Genomic DNA, 19,891 nt, shown 5'->3' on the forward strand with positions numbered 1-19,891 from the left:
AGTGAACAATGAGGAGTCATTAGAATAGACAAGGTTTATTTTATTTATCTGACAAAAAAAAAAAAAATGACAGAGCACCAAACTTTAATTTTTCCCTTTTGTGGCAAATACCAGACCTTATCATGTGCTTTGCTGACAAATCATATCTTATCTTGCTATCATAATTCAGCTCTTATTTTTTTCTATGCATTACTTATTATATTAAAAATACAATATATTGTCATCCCACAACTTAAAGCAACTTATTTCTAAGGTTAGGTTTACTGCATGTCCACTGCGACATAGATCTACAGTTATTAAAAGTCATGTATTAAGTGGACCATAATAATATGCCCCTTTTAAATTACAGACTCAAATAATGTGATCAATGTAAATAAGAGTGAATATCTAATTTGTAGTAATATACTTCTCATCATCTGCATAAAAGCCACTTTGTTATTATTGTTGGGAGTTGCTTTTCAAGTTGATTGCAAAATTATTGCATTTTTGCCATTACTGCTTCCATTAGCAAAGCTGCTTGTTATTTAAAATTATTATAGTACAGAAATTAATTACTCACATAAAAAAACAACAACCATCGACCGAACGTGGACGACTTGTTTCCCTTTTCTTGTCTCTGCTCACTAAAGTGCAAAGAACCACTGGAAGCATTTGCAAAGATAAAATAAACCGTTGTAATATTTTTCTTATAGAAATAACCTTAATACTGCACATGCAAGCACTCCTTTAACTCATTCAGATTGAAACTCCTTACATATAATCATAACACATCATTACAAATCATCGACCACAGAACCCCTCCAATGGCTGCAGTTAATCTCTTTGACAAATTCAGTGAATGAATTTGATGCTGAGTAAAAGTATATAAAGAGTGTAGGGATTATAGACAATAAGAGACAGTATTGCCACCAGTAACATTGTCATTAAGGGAGCAGTCACAGCACTAAAAAAACAACACTTTAAAGATACTCTCAGAGTATAATAAGCACATTGATATCTGTCATTCCCAAATACAGTACATGTATCTGCAAGATCAGAATCTCACAAATAAAAACTAACGTTATAAAAGCACTCAAAAATAAGTTTACAGTTTGTGGCATTGTAGAAATTAGCACATGAATAATAAGAGCATCAAAACCAAACAAGCTCGTCTTTGTGATCACGATTAAGAAAAATCAAAACACTGATTGTCCCAAAATCTGTTAAAGTAAGTCAAAAGAAAGTCAAATAATTCTGACGTTCCTCAGGCAAATAGTCCTGATAAAAACAAGGTTAAAGGCTTATTTCAGTCTACAGATTATTATGCCTGACAGAATCTTGAATGTGTTTGCAAAGCAGCTCTGGCAGTACAAAACGACATGAATACAAAATAAACGAGGAGCTAAAAACACCAATGCTGGCAAAAGCACATTATTCAAACATCAGCCATTGTTCCAAAATGCCAATTTGGTGACTAAGATCAATGTGACTCAAAGAAATGCCACTCAGCTGAGAGAAATATCCTATAAAACCACTTGTATAAAAGTCAAATGTTTTTAGGTATCACATGTTATCACTGTATTTGATTAGAGGACCATGCACTTTGACTCAGTACATAACTTTTATACACATTTACATCCTTAAAATACAACTTTTTTTAGTTCTCTTTCATAACACATACATATTCTTATTCACCTTCATTTTCATATAAAGTTAATATCTTTGTGGTTAGGCTTTTATTTACAACACATTCTGAATTTGTGCTGTTGTATCAAATGTTCAACTTCCCCAAACGACAGAAATGATCAGTGGCCAAACCTCCCAGGATGCGATCCCTACTGAACCTGGAAGACGTTGATCTTGCTTGTGTTTTTCAGTGTCTGTCGCCGGTTGCAGAACCAAACTCGCACAACCTCCCGGTCATAGTTCAGCTCTCTTGCTATTTCTGTAATCTCCTGGCCTGTTGGCAATGCGTTCTTCTCAAAGTACGAGTTTAGGACTTCTATTGCCTGCGGGGTGAAACTAGTGCGCCGCTTTCGTTTTTTGGATGGTTCGCCGCCAACAAACTCCATCAGATTCTGCTGGCCTTTCTGGTTCCAGTGCTCCGCCTCAGCCAGCCACTTTTCCAACACTGGCTTCAACTTCTGAGCACTCTTTGGAGTGATATCCAGCTTTTCAAACCTGCAGCAACAGATGAAAGTTTACTTTGAACCATATAATGAGAGCACACAATGACATCCCTATGAATAAACATAGACCCGTTTGTTTAGGACTGTAACTTTGATCTGGTGTATTTCAGGTGCTCATCCTTTCAAACTTGAACCGACCTATCGAATATGTTTCAGTGTTTTCATATACTCACATATCTCCATAAAAAAATAAATCCATTACTGCTCATATTGAAACTCCACTTTTCCACAATTCCTACTTACAGACATGATACAGTTTTTCTCAAACGTATTCCATGTCTGTTAATTCAGTGAAATAGTAAGACTTTGATATGGCAGCCAATAACCAGTTAGCTAAGCACAGGTTAGCAAAAAGACAGGAAACAAGTGGAAACAGCGAGCCTGGGCTCTGTATCACAGGAACAAAAGGCAATTTGAGATCTTTTTTTCTAAGCTATGCTAAAAAGGCTGCTAACGATAGCTACATACATGTAGTTAATGGACATTAATGTATTAAGGAATTCTCAATTCTCAACATTTGGTCTGACAAACGTCCTTCTTATTATGTCAACAGCAGCAAAAAAAAAACAACATTTTTTACAATTGCTATAATTAAGCTGCCTTTACATAGTCATATTTATATTCGTTTTCTATATCTACTTCTCTTAGATTTGAAAAGCTCAAAGTCATGAGAAGAAATCATTTGTATTTGTGCCTTTACAAAATGTAACCTCAAATTGAATCAGAATTATAATTTGTGTGAATGCGATTGACATACCTGTATGCACATATTGATTGCGTGTCTGCACTGTGTTGTTGATGAATCCCTGATTACCTTTAATATGAAATTCTTATTTTTTAATTAACATTTCTGGTTCTGGTTTAAGCTTTACTCTGAATAGAAACATGAACCCGGGAGTGAATTACCTGCAAATGGCAGACTGGCTGTAGGCCGGACCCTCAGTTGCAGTCAGAGCCTGCCCCACTTGTGTCTGCGTAAGCCCCAAGGACAGCCGACGGATCTTGAAATTCTTGGCAAACTCTCGAATTTCCTCCAGATTAATGCCTTCCTCGCTGCTCACTTGCTGGGGTTCTACAGGAGGGGAGGGGGGGGGGGAGAATCTGGTTAAAAATATCTACCTACATAAAGCTGATCTATGTTTGGATGGAAGATGCAGGTGTACATACTGCTGACGAGCTGGCCCACTTTGGCGAGGTCTCCACAGGTGATGGGCACTGCGGAGGAGAGCGTGGTGGACGTCTTCAGTACAGACGGCTGTGGAGCGATAACAACCGGTGACTGAGTGACAGTGGTTGCCGACACCTGGTAACAAACAAATACATATTCTCAGATGTAACTATGTAAAGAAAATATTTATCTTTCTGTTTATATTCACTATTTTTTTCTCCTTTCTGGCCTTCATAATGAACAAAGATTAGGCCCTTTTTTTTTTTTAGTCGTCTACCTGTGCACTCTGCTTGGAAAATGTTGGAGGAGCAGCGGCTTTGGGCAGAACTGCAGCAGAAGTTACCACTGCTGCAGGTCCGTTCCCCACTGTGGCGATGATCTGGCCCTGGGTGTTGAGAAGCAGCTGTGGGGTGAGAGTCTGGACCTGGAGACCCTGGAGACCCTGGAGACCCTGAAATCCCTGAAGACCCTGGAGACCTTGGAGACCTTGGAGACCCTGAAGTCCCTGGAGTCCCTGGAGTCCCTGGAGTCCCTGGAGTCCCTGGAGGGTGGAGGTTGCAGCCCCTCCTGCTAGAGATGCAGGGTTCACCAGCAGAGGGAGGGTTCCTATGACCTGGAAGTGTTGTTTGAAGTTTAGTGAAATGGATTAGACACTTACAGAACACTCAGCTACCAGTCGTTCCTACAGTGTTTCTGCTTCTGAGTAAGACGTTCACAATTGCTTTCATTTGCAGACTAACTCTAATGAGCTGCAATAATCATAAGATTGAGTAATGAAACTATTTGAGAGGACATATCAGTTTTTCACACGCTCCGCTGACTTGAAACAGCGCTGCTGAGTGATGTTAACTGGAGGCCGGGGCTTTTATTTCCAACACAGAAACACAACACAATAACATTGTGATTGTGCTGTGGGTAAAAGTGATTCTACTTCTAAACATTTCTCATTTAGTTGTTCAATCAGGTTTGTATTCTTTGCAATCAAATGACTTCTATTGGGAAATGACACGCTAATAAAAAAGGCAATGTGTTATTATCTTTCCTTCCAAATTCCCCTGTTTACAACATTGTACAATCCAAACTCAAAAACATATTATAGTGTAGGACAATATAGAACAAAGCAATTAGATAAATTAAACCAGGTAAACTCAGCAGCAGTATTTATGTATGGAACCTACTTGTCCCTGTGCATTTGTGATGATCTGGCTGGTGATGCCGGCCATGTTGGACATGGCACTGGTCAGGATGGGAGCGGAGGTGAGGGAGCTGAGGAACTGGGGCTGAGCGCCAAGGGAAGCAGCGTTGATCTGAGAAGATGAACACAGCAGGTACAAACAGCATAGCATTTAAAATCACATATCTACGTGCACAAGTGCTGATATATGAAAAATCACAAATCTCTGCAGCAGCATTCTTACAATGGCAGGATTGATGGACAGTCCTGCAGTCTGGAGTGCTGCTACTGAAATGTTGGACTGAGAAACGGTAGTGGCAGCCGCTACCTGAGCAGCAGTGACCTGTGCATTGGTCACCTGCGTTGGCTGAGACGTCACCTGCTGCACAGCGGCCTGAAACGGCTGAATGGATGCCGCTTGATGCTGGAACATTGTCTGTGCGTTTGTGTGCAGCTGGGGCTGGACAGAGTTCAGGACTGTTGCAGCTGTGTAAAGAGTAAAGGGTAGGAAGGTTGTTCACATTGTGTGCTTCATCATGAGGAAACAGAATAAATACAGTACACATGATGATGCAGACTCTAGATTCTAACAGCTGTCAAATGCTTATGTCAACAAATGTGCTAACAGGCGCATGATGCCAATGTTAGGGCGGTAGATAAGCCTGCTCATTATTTCAACCTCACAAACTCGCGAAATAAGATCAGAATATAAATAGTTTATCAGGGTATTCATACAGAAACCAAAGTGTTGAACATATGAAAATATAGGTTGTTGATGACTAGCATCAAAGTGTAAACAATGAAACCTGAGGACGTGAGTTACTGTATCAAAGTGTTTTACTTTCATCACACTAGGCCTCGTTGTCCCATACGGTTAAACTTGGTGAAAATATCAACCACCTGACTTTGTCATTCCGAACAATCACACTCCAAGCCTCGCTAATCCAATGATGTCATTTTCATCATACGAGGTAAGTTTCAGTAGCTGCCTCAAAGTCAGGTGTCAGCTGCGATGTAGCCAACACCTGGATATGAGAAGCTAAATAAGAAGCACAAACAAACAAAAAAGTTAGTGGTATACCTTGGAGGCCAGCGAAGGGCAGTTTGAGGAGGTTTCCAGCCTGGTTAGCTGCAGTGAGTCCAGGCAGAGTGGCTACGTTAGTGGTCGGCAAGGTGAGAACAGCAAGACCACCCTGGCCACCGATGGAGCCCGCCATACTGAAGGGGATGAGCAGGGGCTGCCCCAGAGATCCAGTCTGAGCCATCATTCCAGTCATCAGAGAGGCCAGACTTTCCTGGGTCAGCACCTTAAGTTGTAAAACCAAAGATATGAATTACCCATTAAGAATGGCATGAGGAGAAGTTTTCCCTCGATGTTATTCACTTCAAATGTATTGATTTGACTGGTATTCTGCTGGTTTTACATGGGCAACATAACTGAACTAAATAGTATATGATATCCATACTCTATCTGGTATCTTTCCGCTCTCAACTTTTAAGGGTCTGTGACAATGGGACTGTTTTTTGTTTTGTTTTGTTGCTGCAGTGGTATAGTGCAGTTTCTTCCTCCTGCACATTTTCATTCTTTGTATGGGCCTAAGTGAAAAGAAAGGATGTCTCCACTCAGTATGCCTACTGCTCAAACAGAATGAAATAAAAGAAATGAAGCGAAATGATGGGCTTACAATTTCTACAGCCTCAGGCTCTGTATTCAGATGTCAAAGCCGTGCCATTATTCACATTCACAGCGCATTAGAGACAATCGCCTCAGTCAGCGACTTCAGTAAATCACACACAGTGGCTTGTTGGTGACAAAAGTAACATTAATCCATCTGGTAGATTAATATTGTAAAAATAAATGATGTGAGCAAACAAGGTCCTCCCATTCTTGCATCCCCAGAAAACGTTACAGTTACATAAATGTCCTCCCTCATTAATGCCAATGCACATCAAGCTTTTGTTGAGTTCTGTTCATGGTTAGGAAAAAACAAATGAGACAAACCGATACGTGTATTACTGCTTTCCTTCTCTAAAGATTTAAGGTGAATATGTACAGTGTGCTCAGTGAGTGCATGCTGTCGTACTTGTGGACATCCTTGTACAGTGATGGGCACGGTGGCGTGTGGCTGCGCCAGGGAAACACTGACGGGGACAGCAGGAGTCAGCGTTTGGACAGCAGCAGATGAAGCCTCTACAGACACCGCCTGATGCTCAGCCAGCACTGCAGGAGCACATCCAGGGTTAGTTCTCACTGACATTTAAAGTGTTTTTTTTAAACAGCTGCTATTAACATTTCATTGCTAAGGTGTCATGTGTGAATGGATAATAGGTCCTCTACTATCTGTCATACGTCTTGAATGATTTACCTCCTCCCACAGTGCTCTGGGGCACAGCGGAGCTGCTCTGTCTGCTGCCAACTTCAGGCTGCTCTGCAAGCTGAGCCGCTCCCTCCTCCGCTTTGCTTTCACTCTTTCCATCAGGTAGTAATGGCGGCTGAGACGCATCAACCTCAACCTCTAGCACACGAATAGTCTCATGGCCGGACATCACAATGACCTGCACGGCAAATAACAGCAAAGCTTTGGTGATTGAATTCCAAAACGAGCTGCCTACTCTAATCTTTCTTCATGGCTCAGTCGTACACTGTGTGATAAGTTTGTGAAACAATTATATATGGAAATAAATCACTACATTTTAAGTCTTACTCAATCTAGCACCAGTCCAGCCAATAACTTACTCAAAGTATTTTATCACTTCTCTTTTAATACATGTAGTAAATCTCATTTCACCCTAATTGATGATTCATGGTATGCATAATGAAGACCTAAAGGAGAGGCAGGGAGACAACCTGAGCAGGAGGACGAGGTGCAGAGAGACAACTAGAGCCCAACCGATATATCTGGTTTAATGCAGATACACCGGTATCGTCCTGTATGCAGTATTTCCCAATATGCCTAGATATGAAAACTTTTTATGATAAATAAACATACGGTTGGCTCATATAGCCGAGCTGAGCAGCAAGGGGTCAGCACTAGAATGAAATGACACTGTAAGAATGAATTAACTTGAATGTACTGACTTTAAAAACGACCACTTGTTTAACAAAGCAGCCTCCTGTTACTCTGCGTACAAACATGAATGCAGAGTTGTAGGAAAGGTCTTTATCCATCGTTAGCTCTAAAATATTTAACAGCTGCTACTACCACATTGATCAGTGACTCTTTCCCCTCTAAACTCCTCATCGGTATCAGTGAAAACCAAACGATATCGGTCGGGCTCAGGAGACACTGCAGGAAGAGAGAGGAGGATGCATACCTGGTTGTCTTTGGCAGGCAATTTCAAAGTGCAGGATTTAAATGGCTGTAAAAAGACTTCTGCAGTCAGACAGTGAATGGCTAAGGAGAACAGAGAAGCCAAGCACATGTTAGGACACAATGACCCAAAAAAAAAAAACACACCAAAAAGAAAGAGGCACAAATGGAAAAGAGCATGACTAAACTAAAGCAATGATAAGAGCATCAGCCAACAAGCAGCTCAAGCAATGCTTTCTTAACGCTCCCTTCAGTACATCCATCAAGAGCTTTTGTTTGCTGACTACTGTGTGTCTAAACAAAGTGTTAACTGGAGAGAGAGAAAAAACACAATCCATTGTTAAGCAAAGAGTTTAAGTTGGTAAACTTCACAAGCATAGGGCAGCAGGTATTACTGTATGAGCAAACAACCAAAAAGTGGCTCCTGATCTCACGAAAGCATCGATGTAGAAGCTAATTAATCCATTATGAAATGGTATGTTTGCAAATGGAAGGTGATAGAAGCAAAAAAAAAAAAAAAAAGCTTGAAGACATCAGAAGGTATTAAAGGGTTTTGGTTGAGCACAGTGTGGTTTTAGAGGGAAGAGGAAGACGTTCACTTCACTTCGACAGACAGGTGAGTGTTACCTGCTCGTTGACAGTAAGTGGGGCATCTTTGGCAGGGAGATCCTGGGAGTTCATGGCTTGATGCACCACCGCGGTCAGCGTTCTCCAGGCATCCTTTGTAAACAAACAAATCAAACTCAAAACAAGCAGGAGGTTCAGGCTCTACAAAGTTAATACTTTACTAAAAAAAATAAAAATAAATGGATGTGCACAAAACAGACACAGAGAAACTGTCTTGTACTCGGAGAAAAGTCAAAATCTTGAGATGATAGCGGTCAAATGTACCACCTTGATTCATGACCTCATGACAGCAGAGATCACACACATACACACAAAAACATCGCACAAACACACACTGATAAAACAAATTACAAAAATCATACCATTAAATAAACAAATGAGCAAACATACAAAAAAAAGAAGACAATAAAATCTTTAAACACACAGACAGTTAACACACACTCCAACATACAGACACACTTACAAACACAACATATATAAACACACACACAGAAGAATGAAATGTAACTTTTTTTCTTTGTGTTGGTATTTGTTTGTTTTGTTGTTTGTGTTTTCGTTTAAATATCTTTATCACTTGAGGGCAGCATGCTGTTTCTAGTACATCCATATCACTCGAGCATTTTTAATTGAATTCACTGATTTCGTATCTGACTCTCATTCTTTTATTTTCAAGCCACTTCAGATATAAACACGTGTTAAGTTTTGCTGGTGAGCCTTTAGTATCTGCACTTAAGGGGCTTAATACTGGTTACGACAGACCCACATGCAGAGGACTGTTTTTTTCTTTTTGTTTTGTTTTTATTCATAGCTATTTCTGTCATTGCAGGACCAGACTATTTGGAGGGGCCTGCATAAACAGGCCACACTGTGTTGTACTTTGGCTGCAGAAAAACGTGGTGAAAACACGCCGATCGTGGACACGGAGTGCTTTGAAAATCACACAAGAGATCGAGCGAAGATTGCAGCTGCTGCATTTACTGCTACAAATGCCCCGTTAGAAATGAGGATCTGTCAAAACTTCAGCGGGTGTTGGTGGGCTCCCCACCCCCATCCTGCCCAATAAAAGTCTCGTCGCGTCGGCCACTTTTGGAGACAAGCGCTACCCACCAAACTCCAGGCGACAGAAATCATCTCGACCCGTGCCAAGAGACCGAATATTATGTATTTCCCTCTCTTTATCATAAATATATAAATTATGCTAATTACGAACATTGCATATTAACCAAAACTCATTTCCTCTCGCCATTTCGCTGCTCTGCGCGACGAGCAGCCGCGAATAGACTCCGGTTATTATGAACAACTTACCGCGTTAAATGCAGCTTATTTTCTGTAATCCCTCGCTCTTTAAAAGGTCCTTGTCACAGTTTGTTTCGGTCACACATAATTAAAAATTCATCTCAGCTCCCAGACAGGCGCTGTGACTGCACACAAAAGAGGTATTTGCATTGATAAGGAGGGTTGCAATGTTAGGATCTCCTCTCTCTTAATATTTAATGACGATGCCCTTTCTGCAACAGTTTCGGGCAATCAAAAATCCTTGAGGTGACTCACAAAATCCTGTTTGAGCTGTAAAGTCGGACAAATTTGCCACAAAATTGGCCTTTGGGCACTACGTCATGAACATAATTTATGCAAGAAAAAAATCTTGCATTGAAAAATGTCTGCCTCGACTTGAGAGGTGCCATGGCTCTCTTAAAGGGGACGTACCTCACATAAAGGCACAGCAGAGAGGGGGGGGGGGGGGAACACTGACACGGTGAAATAGAAAGCAAAATCACTTTGCTGGGCTGCAGCATGAACAGTGGACTGAAACAGCACTTGCTCACTGAAAACATTTTTGAGCAACAATAAAGCTGTTCACCTCTACAGAAGTTGTGAAATTTTGAAAGTAACCTGAGGGGATTGTCCAAAACGTAGTGCAATAACTATGTTTTAAATACTATTCATGCCTGTCTATGTATTTGAATAAAAAGGCCCATAAAAAATATTTTTTTATTGTGTTGAAAGCGCCAAAAGATATCTCCCTAAGCCTTAACCTCTTCATATGTTACCATTTAACTGTGTAGTAGAGGGTCAACCCTGCTGAGATTGGTGTTTAATTTAAGAAAAACAACAACAGACTTAGTTTTGTTCAAATTTGTAAACTGAAAAAGGATGTTATAAAAATCATTTGTTTATTTAAATTGCAATCTTGTCACAGGCCTATAATGAATAACATATTCATATCCTGCAACATATAAGCGATACTCCAGTTTCAGCTATGTATTTTTAATTAAATATGTTTGCAACATATAAGCGATACTCCAGTTTCAGCTATGTATTTTTAATTGAATATGTTTTCATAGACGTAGTGTACAAAGGAAATGAGCATCGTCAACTTTTCAGCCAGTGATGAAGATTTATTTCTGGCAGAGGCACGTTGAGGCCATCTGGGCCCAGTGACCATAGTTTGTATTCTATTTGCTTTTACCACAATTAAGTAGCCTAACAAGTGAGAGCAAACAGGAATGGAAATGGATGAAGGAGTGTATCAAACGTATACAAGTCATGAATTAATTTAAATAAACATTTGTCTTTTGAATAAAGCACAGGTGTTACCATGGCTGCGGTTCAGCTCGTACAGCACCAGGAACTTATTATGTACCATTTGTGCTTTTCTAAGACAGGTTCAAATGTCCACATGAAAAGGCATGGGGATTTTTTTATTGTTTTAATTAACAAAAAAGGCCAAGACTGCCTCATATCTCAATTGCTTTTTTTCTTTATGTTAGCCTAAGTTTTGTTTTTCGAAGACTTCAAGATAAAAAAAGCATATTGATGTAATTGGTCACACCTGTGTGTCTACTGTCTGCAGTGTCAAAATGTCTGATATAATAAAGGCCTGAGAAACAGACAGGCTACAAGATTAAGATTATCTACATCAGGGGTGGGCAACTGGCGGCCCTCATCAACCCTCAATTTGGCCCTCAGGTCAATTTTTACACATCAATTAATTGGAAACATGAAGAAAACGTGACAAAATCTGCCATGAAATCATGAAAACCAGAAATATGTCCATAATAATATTTGCTCACTGGTATATGTTGAGTTAAATTTGAGACATAATTGACTGTAGTCGTTTTTTTGTATTCTACAATTTGGCCCCCTGGCAGTGAGAATTAAATGAATGTAGCTCCTTGCTGTGACCAAAGTTGCCCCAATCCCTGGGCTAGGTCATACAGAACTGGGAGACTGCACATTAAATGTCCATATTATCATTCTTGTATTGTCTTGATTTTTCATATCGGTGGGGTATTATTAAAACATGTTACAGTTGTTGTTCATTTTCTAATTAAGTTGTTTTCAATCATCCTGTTTGTTTATTATTTTAATGTTGGTACTTTGTGTTGTTTATTTCAATATTCGTTTGTTACTTTACTTGCGATTTTTCCCTCAGTATGTTGATATTAATAATAGGCTACTCTAAGGCAATATTGTTAGCCTATTTGTCCGCCTGTCTGCACAACTCACTGTCGAGCCATGTTTGAATTCCAGCAGGTGGGCTTATATTAAATGCATCTTCCTCTCGCTCCTTGGATATTTAGTATAAATTAGGATTATCTACATCAGGGGTGGGCAACTGGCGGCCCCCATCAACCCTCAATTTGGCCCTCAAGTCAATTTTTACACATCAATTAATTGGAAACATGAAGAAAACGTGACAAAATCTGCCATGAAATCATGAAAACCAGAAATATGTCCATAATAATATTTGCTCACTGGTATATGTTGAGTTAAATTTGAGACATAAGTGACTGGAATCGTTTTTGTATTCTACAATTTGGCCCCTCTGGCAGTGAGAATGAAATGAATGTGGCTCCTTGCTGTGACCAAAGTTGCCCATCCCTGATCTACATGCCAGATACAACACATTTGTCTTTAAAAGAGGCCACTGTTCACCTTCATTCACTCTTGAACCCCCCCCCCCCCCCCCCCCCACCCCTCCTCCTCCTCCTCCTGCCGGTTTCTCACCTGTAGGGGGCGCTGCGTCGAACGGCAGCTAGACAACGACTGACGTCACCACTTCCACAACAACAAGAAGCTAAAAAACAAGGAAGTGAATGATCGTGAAGCCGTAACCCGTTACAAGGCCGTGACAAGAAACCAAGAGCTCCGTCTAATTCTCCGAATCTCCCCCCCCCCGTCTTCAGATCATCCAAGAACAATGAACAACAAAGGTATTTCTCCGGCACCCTTTTCGGTTATTAGTCAGCTGTTCGCTACACGACGCCGATGTTACGCGAAGAAATGAAGGTCTGTTCGCTGTGGCCATTTAAAACGGACCTCAGCTACGTACCTGACAATAAGCGGACTTTGTCTAAATAACGTACACGTTGAGCTTCGGCGTGAATGTTAATAATAAAAAATACTGCAGCTGTTAATTGTGAACGCCTGAAATCTGCTGTCACCTTTATATCACCGAGCATCAGCGACCAGGTGTCACATATCTATTGTTAGTTAGCATTTCAAGGCGAAGCTAACGTGGATTTACTGTTTTGGTCTCCAATCGTCGGGATCTTAAATCTGTGTCAATCATTTTTGCAATAATCAAATTTTATGTATTTATTTATACTATTTAAAAAAAAGCAGGATTAAATGGACATTGTATAATTTTTTGACTGACATATGCTCCCTTTTTTTTTTTTTTTTTTTTTTTTTTAATTCCCACATCTGACGTTGATGCGGTCTTATAATAATAAATAATGTTTATATTATCGATTAATCTTTTTCTAGTGGTGGATTTGTGAGACAAATGCAAACATATGTTCATCACTACTCGTTCCCATAGCCCGAGGCCAATGCCTTTAAGTGTTGCTTTGTCCGACAACAATACAAAGAACAACGCAAAGTATTTACACACAGGAGGGAAGAACTACACTATTTTTTGTGGGGGGGGGGGGTTTCTGACATTTTGTTGTCATTGTAGTTCTAAAAAAAAATGCATATTTTCTTATTTATATCTTAGTTTTTGAAGGTCCAGGTTAAACTTTGTTGTGCAGTTTCATAATGTCAGAAGAGGGTTAATGGGTGTACATTTTTATGGCCTTATCTTGTAGATCAGGGGTTCCCAAACTTTTCAGGTCGTGACCCCCAAAATAAGGGTGACAGAAACTGGGGACCCCCCCCCCCACACACTGTTCTTTAAGGTGGTTAGTTAGGTATATAACGTAGCGACAGCCACGCACACACACTAATAAACCTATCCAAAAACTAGGAACACAAAATAACACAACAGCCTAAAAGAATTAAAAATGTCATTTCCGTTTCACTTAATGATTCTGTTTTATATGACATTGGACTACTTTTTGTATATTTACAAAAAGGGTAAAAATATATATGTATGCACTTTTAATTTTTTTTATGGAAGGCATCTCGCTACCCCCCCCCCCCCCCCCCCCCCCTCTTGGTGGCTGGCGACCCACCTTTGGGTCCCGACCCCCACTTTGGGAACCACTGTTATAGATCACATAAGATAAGATAAGATATACTTTATTCAACCCAGCAGGGGAATGTAGGTGATCCAGCAGCCAGCATACATACAAACACACAACACAACACATATATACATACAAACACACAACACATATATACATACATATCCCACCCATACAAAAAAAACATGAGCCCACAATACATGGCCAGGATAAAAAAACGTGGTTTGGATGGTCCATGTGCATAAGTAGCTGTTACTCATAGATAACAGTACAAAATAGTAGCTCTGCCAGTGCATAGTATGATAGATAAATAAAGAATTATTATAAAAAAGCAGTCAAGTGTGGAAATATACAGGTGCAAAATAAGTTACATTCATGACAGCGTAAGTGTAACTTAAAGGCCCCACCTGTCAAGGTAACCAGGAAAATATAATCCACCTTTCACCCCAGAGACAAAGGTGTTATGTGCTAAAGTTCGATCCCCCAGCTGAGCAACGTGTCCGATGTGTCCTTGGGCAACACACTTAACCCCGCATTGCTACTGTGGCGGTGTATGAATGGTGATGTACGTCGCTTTTGGATAAAAAAAACGTCTGCTAAGTGAATTGTAACATCTTTGTTCTGTCCTTTTGTCACACTTTTTTTTTTGTCGTTTCAGTGAAATGTTTGACCTTTTAAATTCTTGTTGTTCTCTAATGACACCTGACAAAAACAATGTGCCATGAAAACAAAGTTATTCACTCAACCAGAGCTTTCTGTGTCAGTTGATGCTCAGACTAAAAAGTAAAATATTGTTTTACAGGTTCATATCCACAGCAGTCTGTGTACCCTCAGCAGAGCACTGCACCTGTATACCCTCCTGCTATGCAAATGTCTCCTCAGGCACCTCCTTACACAGACACACCACCTGCATATTCTGAGGTAATCATTTTATAATTTTCCTTATAATAACACACGTGACCCTCACTGTTATAACCCTTTTTTTTTTAAAACCTGTCTCTTTTCTTCCCTGTGTCTGCAGATATACCAGCCCAGATATGTGCTTCCACCTCAGGTGCCTGGTCAGTTGCCTCAGATGTCCTCTCACTACCCTGGTGCTCAGATGTTCATGCCCATGCAGCCACATATGCCTGTTGGGCACGTGGGCCAGAATGTCCCCATGGCCTACTATACCATGGGAGCCATGTACCCGCCTGGTTCAACAGTGATGATGGAGGGCGGCTTTGATGCTGGTGCTCGCTTCACAGCAGGCACCAGTGTTTCCATCCCAGTGAGTATTCACCTACTTCAAGTCTTTTGTTTTTAGGTGATTGAGTCATGTGTTTATTTCCAACAGGTCAAATACCAGTCGTTTAAAATTAACTAACAATGAGATGATGATAAATGAATAAGCACAGTAGCCACAATATGAACAAGCACAATAGCCACATTCTTCTGGGCAACACAAAGTAAACAGTACATGCTTAAAAAAGAGTTAACTTTCCCCCTTTTGTGTACTACTCAACAGCAAATCCATATCCAGTTTTTTGGTCTTACATCATTCTGTTTATGTCTAAAATAATCTTTAAGCGTCAAAACAAAAGACCATGTAGACAGCCAACACAACCTTCACACATCTCGTCTCTTATTTAGCATATTTTCATGTAATTTCATAAATTGACCAATGTTTAGTTTGAGATCCAGATAGCCCCCTATAAACCTGTGTGTGTGTGTGTGTGTGTGTGTGTGTGTGTGTGTGTGTGTGTGTATAAAACCACTTGTAAAATGATACAATAGTTTTTGTCACTTCCTAGATAACTTTTATTGAAGACTCCTCCTGCACTGAAGGAATTTACCAATCTTACTTTCAGTGTTTGTTTTTTCTTAGATTATGTGTCCCTCCCTCATGACGCTCAAGCTAGCTAGCAGTTATGGGTTTAACTTAGTTTGTTTTTGAATTATCTTAGATTCTGCGTTATTGGCTCCTGTAAACACCATCATATCTGTGACAAGAGCCCGAGACAAAACAAGCCTATATCTCTGTATAGTTATTTTAAAGCAATTTGATCCCTGTCAGGCCTTTGTTGTCATTTTGTCCAATCCAAAGGTGATACGTGTTTGTGCTTTTTTTTCCCCCCCTCTCCCATTCTCTAGCCCCCACCTCCTGGACACCCCCCTAATGCAGCTCAGCTGGCTGCCATGCAGAATGCCAATGTTGTAATGTCACAGCGCAAGAACAACTACTTTCTGGGTGGATCCAGTGGAGGTTATACAATCTGGTAACAGCAAGTCTTCGACTCCTCTCTCATGCCTCAACCGTGTCCCTGTCCCAAACTATGCCCGAGTTCCTCTCCCCTCCCCCCCCCTCCCCCCCCTCCCATACGCCTCCCTCTTCAGGCTGCTTGGCCATGCCACAATACTGATTTCACCTAACGGAATGTAATATTTTAGCGCCCTTGTGAAAGGTACAGTACTCCACTTCCTACCTAGAGATCAAATGATGAATGACACTGCCGGGAGAGGACACATGAAATTTTTTAAATGTTGTAGAATTCATTCCAAAACTTTTCATTGGGTCTAAAGTCTTTGGTCAATCCAAATTGAACCTCTTCCAGGCATCAGATTTTTTTTCTCTCCAGAGACCAGGTCTCCTTTTATCAGATGTATCCCAAACGACATTGAGATGTCCTTGTATTCCTGTAAAGCTACGTAAATGAAATGTTGAAATATCCGACCTGCATTCTGTAGTTTAGCTGCTTTATAGTGTAAGTGAAATGCAGTTACAAAGTTGCAGTTAAAGCGCAGAAAAAAAAAAATCTTCACTTGTCTTTCTTTGGAAACTTTTAGTGTAGTTAAATTAATAGATGTGTAATAGTTCCGTGTAAATACAAGTATGAGAATGGAAATCTCAACTATCCGACAAAAAAAAAGAAAAAGAAGAAGCATCCTGGATGCGTTTAGCTAGAACTGTCTTGTCCTTTGCACAGAATCCAAAAGACCACTGGATATATTCTTGCACGGTGACGTTTACTTATCCGACAGATCATTACATTAAAATCACTTGTAAATTAAATCGGTTCAAACAAACAATTAAAGAAAAGATTTCATGCAATATCTAAAGTGGTTTACTGTACCTTGTTGGGCAACTTGTAGATGAACATAGTCAAGTGCCAAAGAGCACTGGGGGTAGCCCTAATTTAAAGCAAATTAACTTCAGTAAACTTAAAGGAAAGAATTTAAAAGTAAATCCAAAAAGTACGATGAACGGGAAGGGGTGGTTGGTGTAACATTTTGAGCTTTTATTTTGTTTTTTTGTTTTTTTTTAAAGTCGGATACCCAGAGTTTATACACTAAATGTTTTATTGTACACGTTTCATAAACTACCTTCCTTTGTTCTCACTTTGTCTTTCCACACAGGTTATTTTTCATCAAACCTACTTAATAAATACTTAAAAGTATTTAATCGCTGTAGAGAAATTAAAGCTCGTCTTTGTGATAGCATTAGTATGAAGTCCATTTTCACAGCTTGAGGATACTCTCTTAAATATATTCCATTTCATTCCTTTGGTAACTTCATTCCTGTTCCATGTTGAAGTGATCTTGAGTAGTTCGGCTTTGTATAACCAATGAGCTGGTTGTACCAAAGATTTGGTCTCTGATGCACTTGAGTTTGGTTGTAACATGAAATAAAATTTAAAAAAAGGTCACAATGGAAAAGCAAACATATCATCCAATAAGCAGTTATGAGAGTGTTGGTGACAAACCTTCAGTCTGTTTGGCATGACTGCGATTGTTAGTACACGTGTTGTTTCCACTTAATGTGGGTTTTTTTTTTTTTTTTGCAACTTTGAAGTAGTTGTATACTTTTGCACCTTTTGCTATGTACACATTTGATTCAATCTTTTTTTTTTTTTATCTGAGATGCACTGCTAAGCAAATGTGAGTGGTTGCACACACAACGGGCTACTTCTTTATTTAATTTTTCTTTAGTAGCTCTGTTTTCATGACTTTTTAAAGTAAGCTGTGAGATTTTTTTTGAAACACTTTTCGATTCTTAAATTCATCAAGTGTAGACGCGTCGTTTTCTGTAGCCTGAAATTGTTTGCAATGAGGTGAATATTACTGTCGGCATAATAGTTGTTTTTTTAAGGCAACAAAAAAAAAAGCACTCTTTTTGAATCATTACTTCGTCTATACGTTATTTTTTGCAAATACTTAAAGATGGTATCTGAACTTTGGGAAGTCCGAGTAGATACCAGTAAGGTATTTGTAGATGTTCTTCATTTTGGTGTCTGGTAGCGTTGATGTTTCACTGGGTATCCGACACACCACATATCGAGTTTTAACAGCTGTGGCCACCTGAGAGCGGACAGTGTCACAGCCAACCCACATTGAGCCATTTCAGTGTTATTGGAAAAGAACGGCTGTGTGAAAACGCACTCATTCCAGTTAGTTAACCTCAAACACAAAAACATGACTGATATGTCGCTCAAAGGAGTGGGGGGGGGTTTCCATTTACGATCTCTACAAACTCTCATTGATTTCCTGGTGAAGGGGGCCACAGCTATCAAAGCTTCTAAAATATGATTCAAACATGTTTTTTTTTTTTTTTTTTAAATTTCCATCTCTGCTCTGATTGTTTGTAAAGCAGCATAATGGTGGCTTTGTCCCAGCAATATGAAGTACTGTAAAAAAAAAAAAAAGAAAAAAAAAACTACAGCTGACCAGTAGATGCTATGCCAACCACAGCCAGCAAATGGATCGCCCTTTGTTGAAGGATAATGGACGTTTATAGTTCAGGGATTCTCTTTACAATATTTTGTAAAAAAAAACACACAAAAAAATAGATGTATGTACTAAAGTGATGTGACTGACTTTGGTACACGTTCTATCTTTTAAGATTACTAAAGGAGATGAGTGTCAAAGATGGAGTACTTTGAGAAAAAAAGAACTTAGGTGCACTTAACTTTTTTATACTAAACTTAAAATTTAAAATGTAAGTTTAGAATAAAGGTTATTTTGGAAATTTGAAACTTTGCATGTTTGTTTACTTGTAACCACATACACTTAGAACTTGTATTTCTTTGGTTATTGTGATGTTGTGATTTAAGCTTTCATGTTGTCTTTTCCTGGCCAACCTGCAACAAAAAGGTAGCTGACTTTTTACTGGATCGTTTAAGAGGATGCTTCTACCTGCTTGGCCATCGAACCAACATCACAAATGATTTCGTTTTGTCGGAAATCATCCCCCCCCCCCACCTTAGTTTAGTATATGTATACTGTATAAAAACCAATAGCTACTTTGATATAAACGTTATTGAGTCACTTGTGGATCTGTATTTTTGTCAAAAATCACCCACATTACACAGGGTTGCCTAAATATTGTTGTTAACACGGCTGCATTTCAACCTAAAAGCCCGCCAATGAAATCACTCACGTCTTAATGACGCTTTGAAACTTCAGTTTGTTCCAGGGTCGGGATGTTTAGCGTCTATGGTTACCATCAGAGGGTGTGTGAATTATATTCTACCAGCTAATGAAGCTCTCTCAATCAGCTTAACAAAAACTGAATACAAGTAGAGCTACAGGTTTGATTTGAGTAGTTCACTAATGATGAGTTTCAATATTGAGTCCTTGAGCAACTCTTTTAAAACTGTAGTTCTTATTTCAGCGTCTTCTTTTTGAATATTGTGTTTTCTTTGAGAGTGTGTATGTATGAGTATTTTTTATTCAGCCATCATACATGATACAATAACTTAATATAGACGGTTCAAACTTAGTCAACGGTCATGTTTAAAGTAGTGACTGGAAAGGCAAACTGCTTATAAAGCTCATCCTATTACTGATGACTGAATAACTTTTATGATGTTTGGATGACTTCAGGGCTCACTGACTGTTTTTAGAATTTTTTCCATCTAAACAAAATGGTATGAAGTGATTGCTGCAGCCTAACATTATAATTTCAGGGGGTGTCTGTTCAGCTCTGTGGT

At 39.5% G+C, this 19,891-nt stretch overlaps 2 protein-coding genes across 5 annotated transcripts; one reads left to right on the plus strand and one right to left on the minus strand.

The window, feature by feature from the left end:
- Positions 1-25: 25 nt before the first annotated feature.
- Positions 26-10,125, minus strand: pou6f1 (POU class 6 homeobox 1). 4 transcript variants are annotated; one of them, XM_065961626.1, is made up of 12 exons: positions 9,754-10,125; positions 8,449-8,541; positions 7,826-7,905; positions 6,877-7,066; positions 6,595-6,731; positions 5,592-5,817; positions 4,755-4,996; positions 4,515-4,643; positions 3,614-3,949; positions 3,336-3,471; positions 3,075-3,240; positions 26-2,160 (listed from the first exon to the last, which is right to left on the minus strand). In XM_065961626.1, the coding sequence occupies exons 4-12, from the start codon at positions 7,055-7,057 to the stop codon at positions 1,815-1,817; spliced, it is 1,899 nt and encodes a 632-aa protein (XP_065817698.1). In that variant the 5' UTR covers positions 7,058-7,066; positions 7,826-7,905; positions 8,449-8,541; positions 9,754-10,125; the 3' UTR covers positions 26-1,814. The 4 variants fall into 4 exon arrangements, with proteins under 4 accessions (XP_065817698.1, XP_065817699.1, XP_065817697.1 ...); XM_065961627.1 differs by lacking the exon at positions 7,826-7,905 and having other exon boundaries at positions 4,839-4,996; XM_065961625.1 differs by lacking the exon at positions 7,826-7,905 and having other exon boundaries at positions 3,336-3,423.
- A 2,380-nt stretch (positions 10,126-12,505) lies between these two features.
- dazap2 (DAZ associated protein 2) lies at positions 12,506-19,226 on the plus strand. Its single transcript, XM_020626103.3, has 4 exons — positions 12,506-12,665; positions 14,725-14,843; positions 14,944-15,192; positions 16,056-19,226. Exons 1-4 carry the CDS (start codon positions 12,653-12,655, stop codon positions 16,182-16,184), a joined length of 510 nt encoding a protein of 169 aa, XP_020481759.1. The 5' UTR covers positions 12,506-12,652; the 3' UTR covers positions 16,185-19,226.
- Positions 19,227-19,891: the final 665 nt, after the last annotated feature.

This window comes from Labrus bergylta, chromosome 12 (genome assembly GCF_963930695.1).
Source record: "Labrus bergylta chromosome 12, fLabBer1.1, whole genome shotgun sequence".
Taxonomy (NCBI): domain Eukaryota; kingdom Metazoa; phylum Chordata; class Actinopteri; order Labriformes; family Labridae; genus Labrus; species Labrus bergylta.

Bases quoted from the DNA above. Each gene is read 5' to 3' on its own strand.
- pou6f1 (XM_029282752.2), bottom strand. From the start codon at position 8,502: ATGAACTCCCAGGATCTCCCTGCCAAAGATGCCCCACTTACTGTCAAC. The intron at 3,241-3,335 runs GTATGTACACCT...CCCCTCCTGTAG, and splicing joins AGTGGGCCAGCTCGTCAGCA to AACCCCAGCAAGTGAGCAGC. The intron at 2,161-3,074 runs GTAATTCACTCC...CTGTTGCTGCAG, and splicing joins AGCCAGTCTGCCATTTGCAG to GTTTGAAAAGCTGGATATCA.
- dazap2 (XM_020626103.3), top strand. The intron at 14,844-14,943 runs GTAATCATTTTA...CTGTGTCTGCAG, and splicing joins CACCACCTGCATATTCTGAG to ATATACCAGCCCAGATATGT. The intron at 15,193-16,055 runs GTGAGTATTCAC...CCCATTCTCTAG, and splicing joins GCACCAGTGTTTCCATCCCA to CCCCCACCTCCTGGACACCC.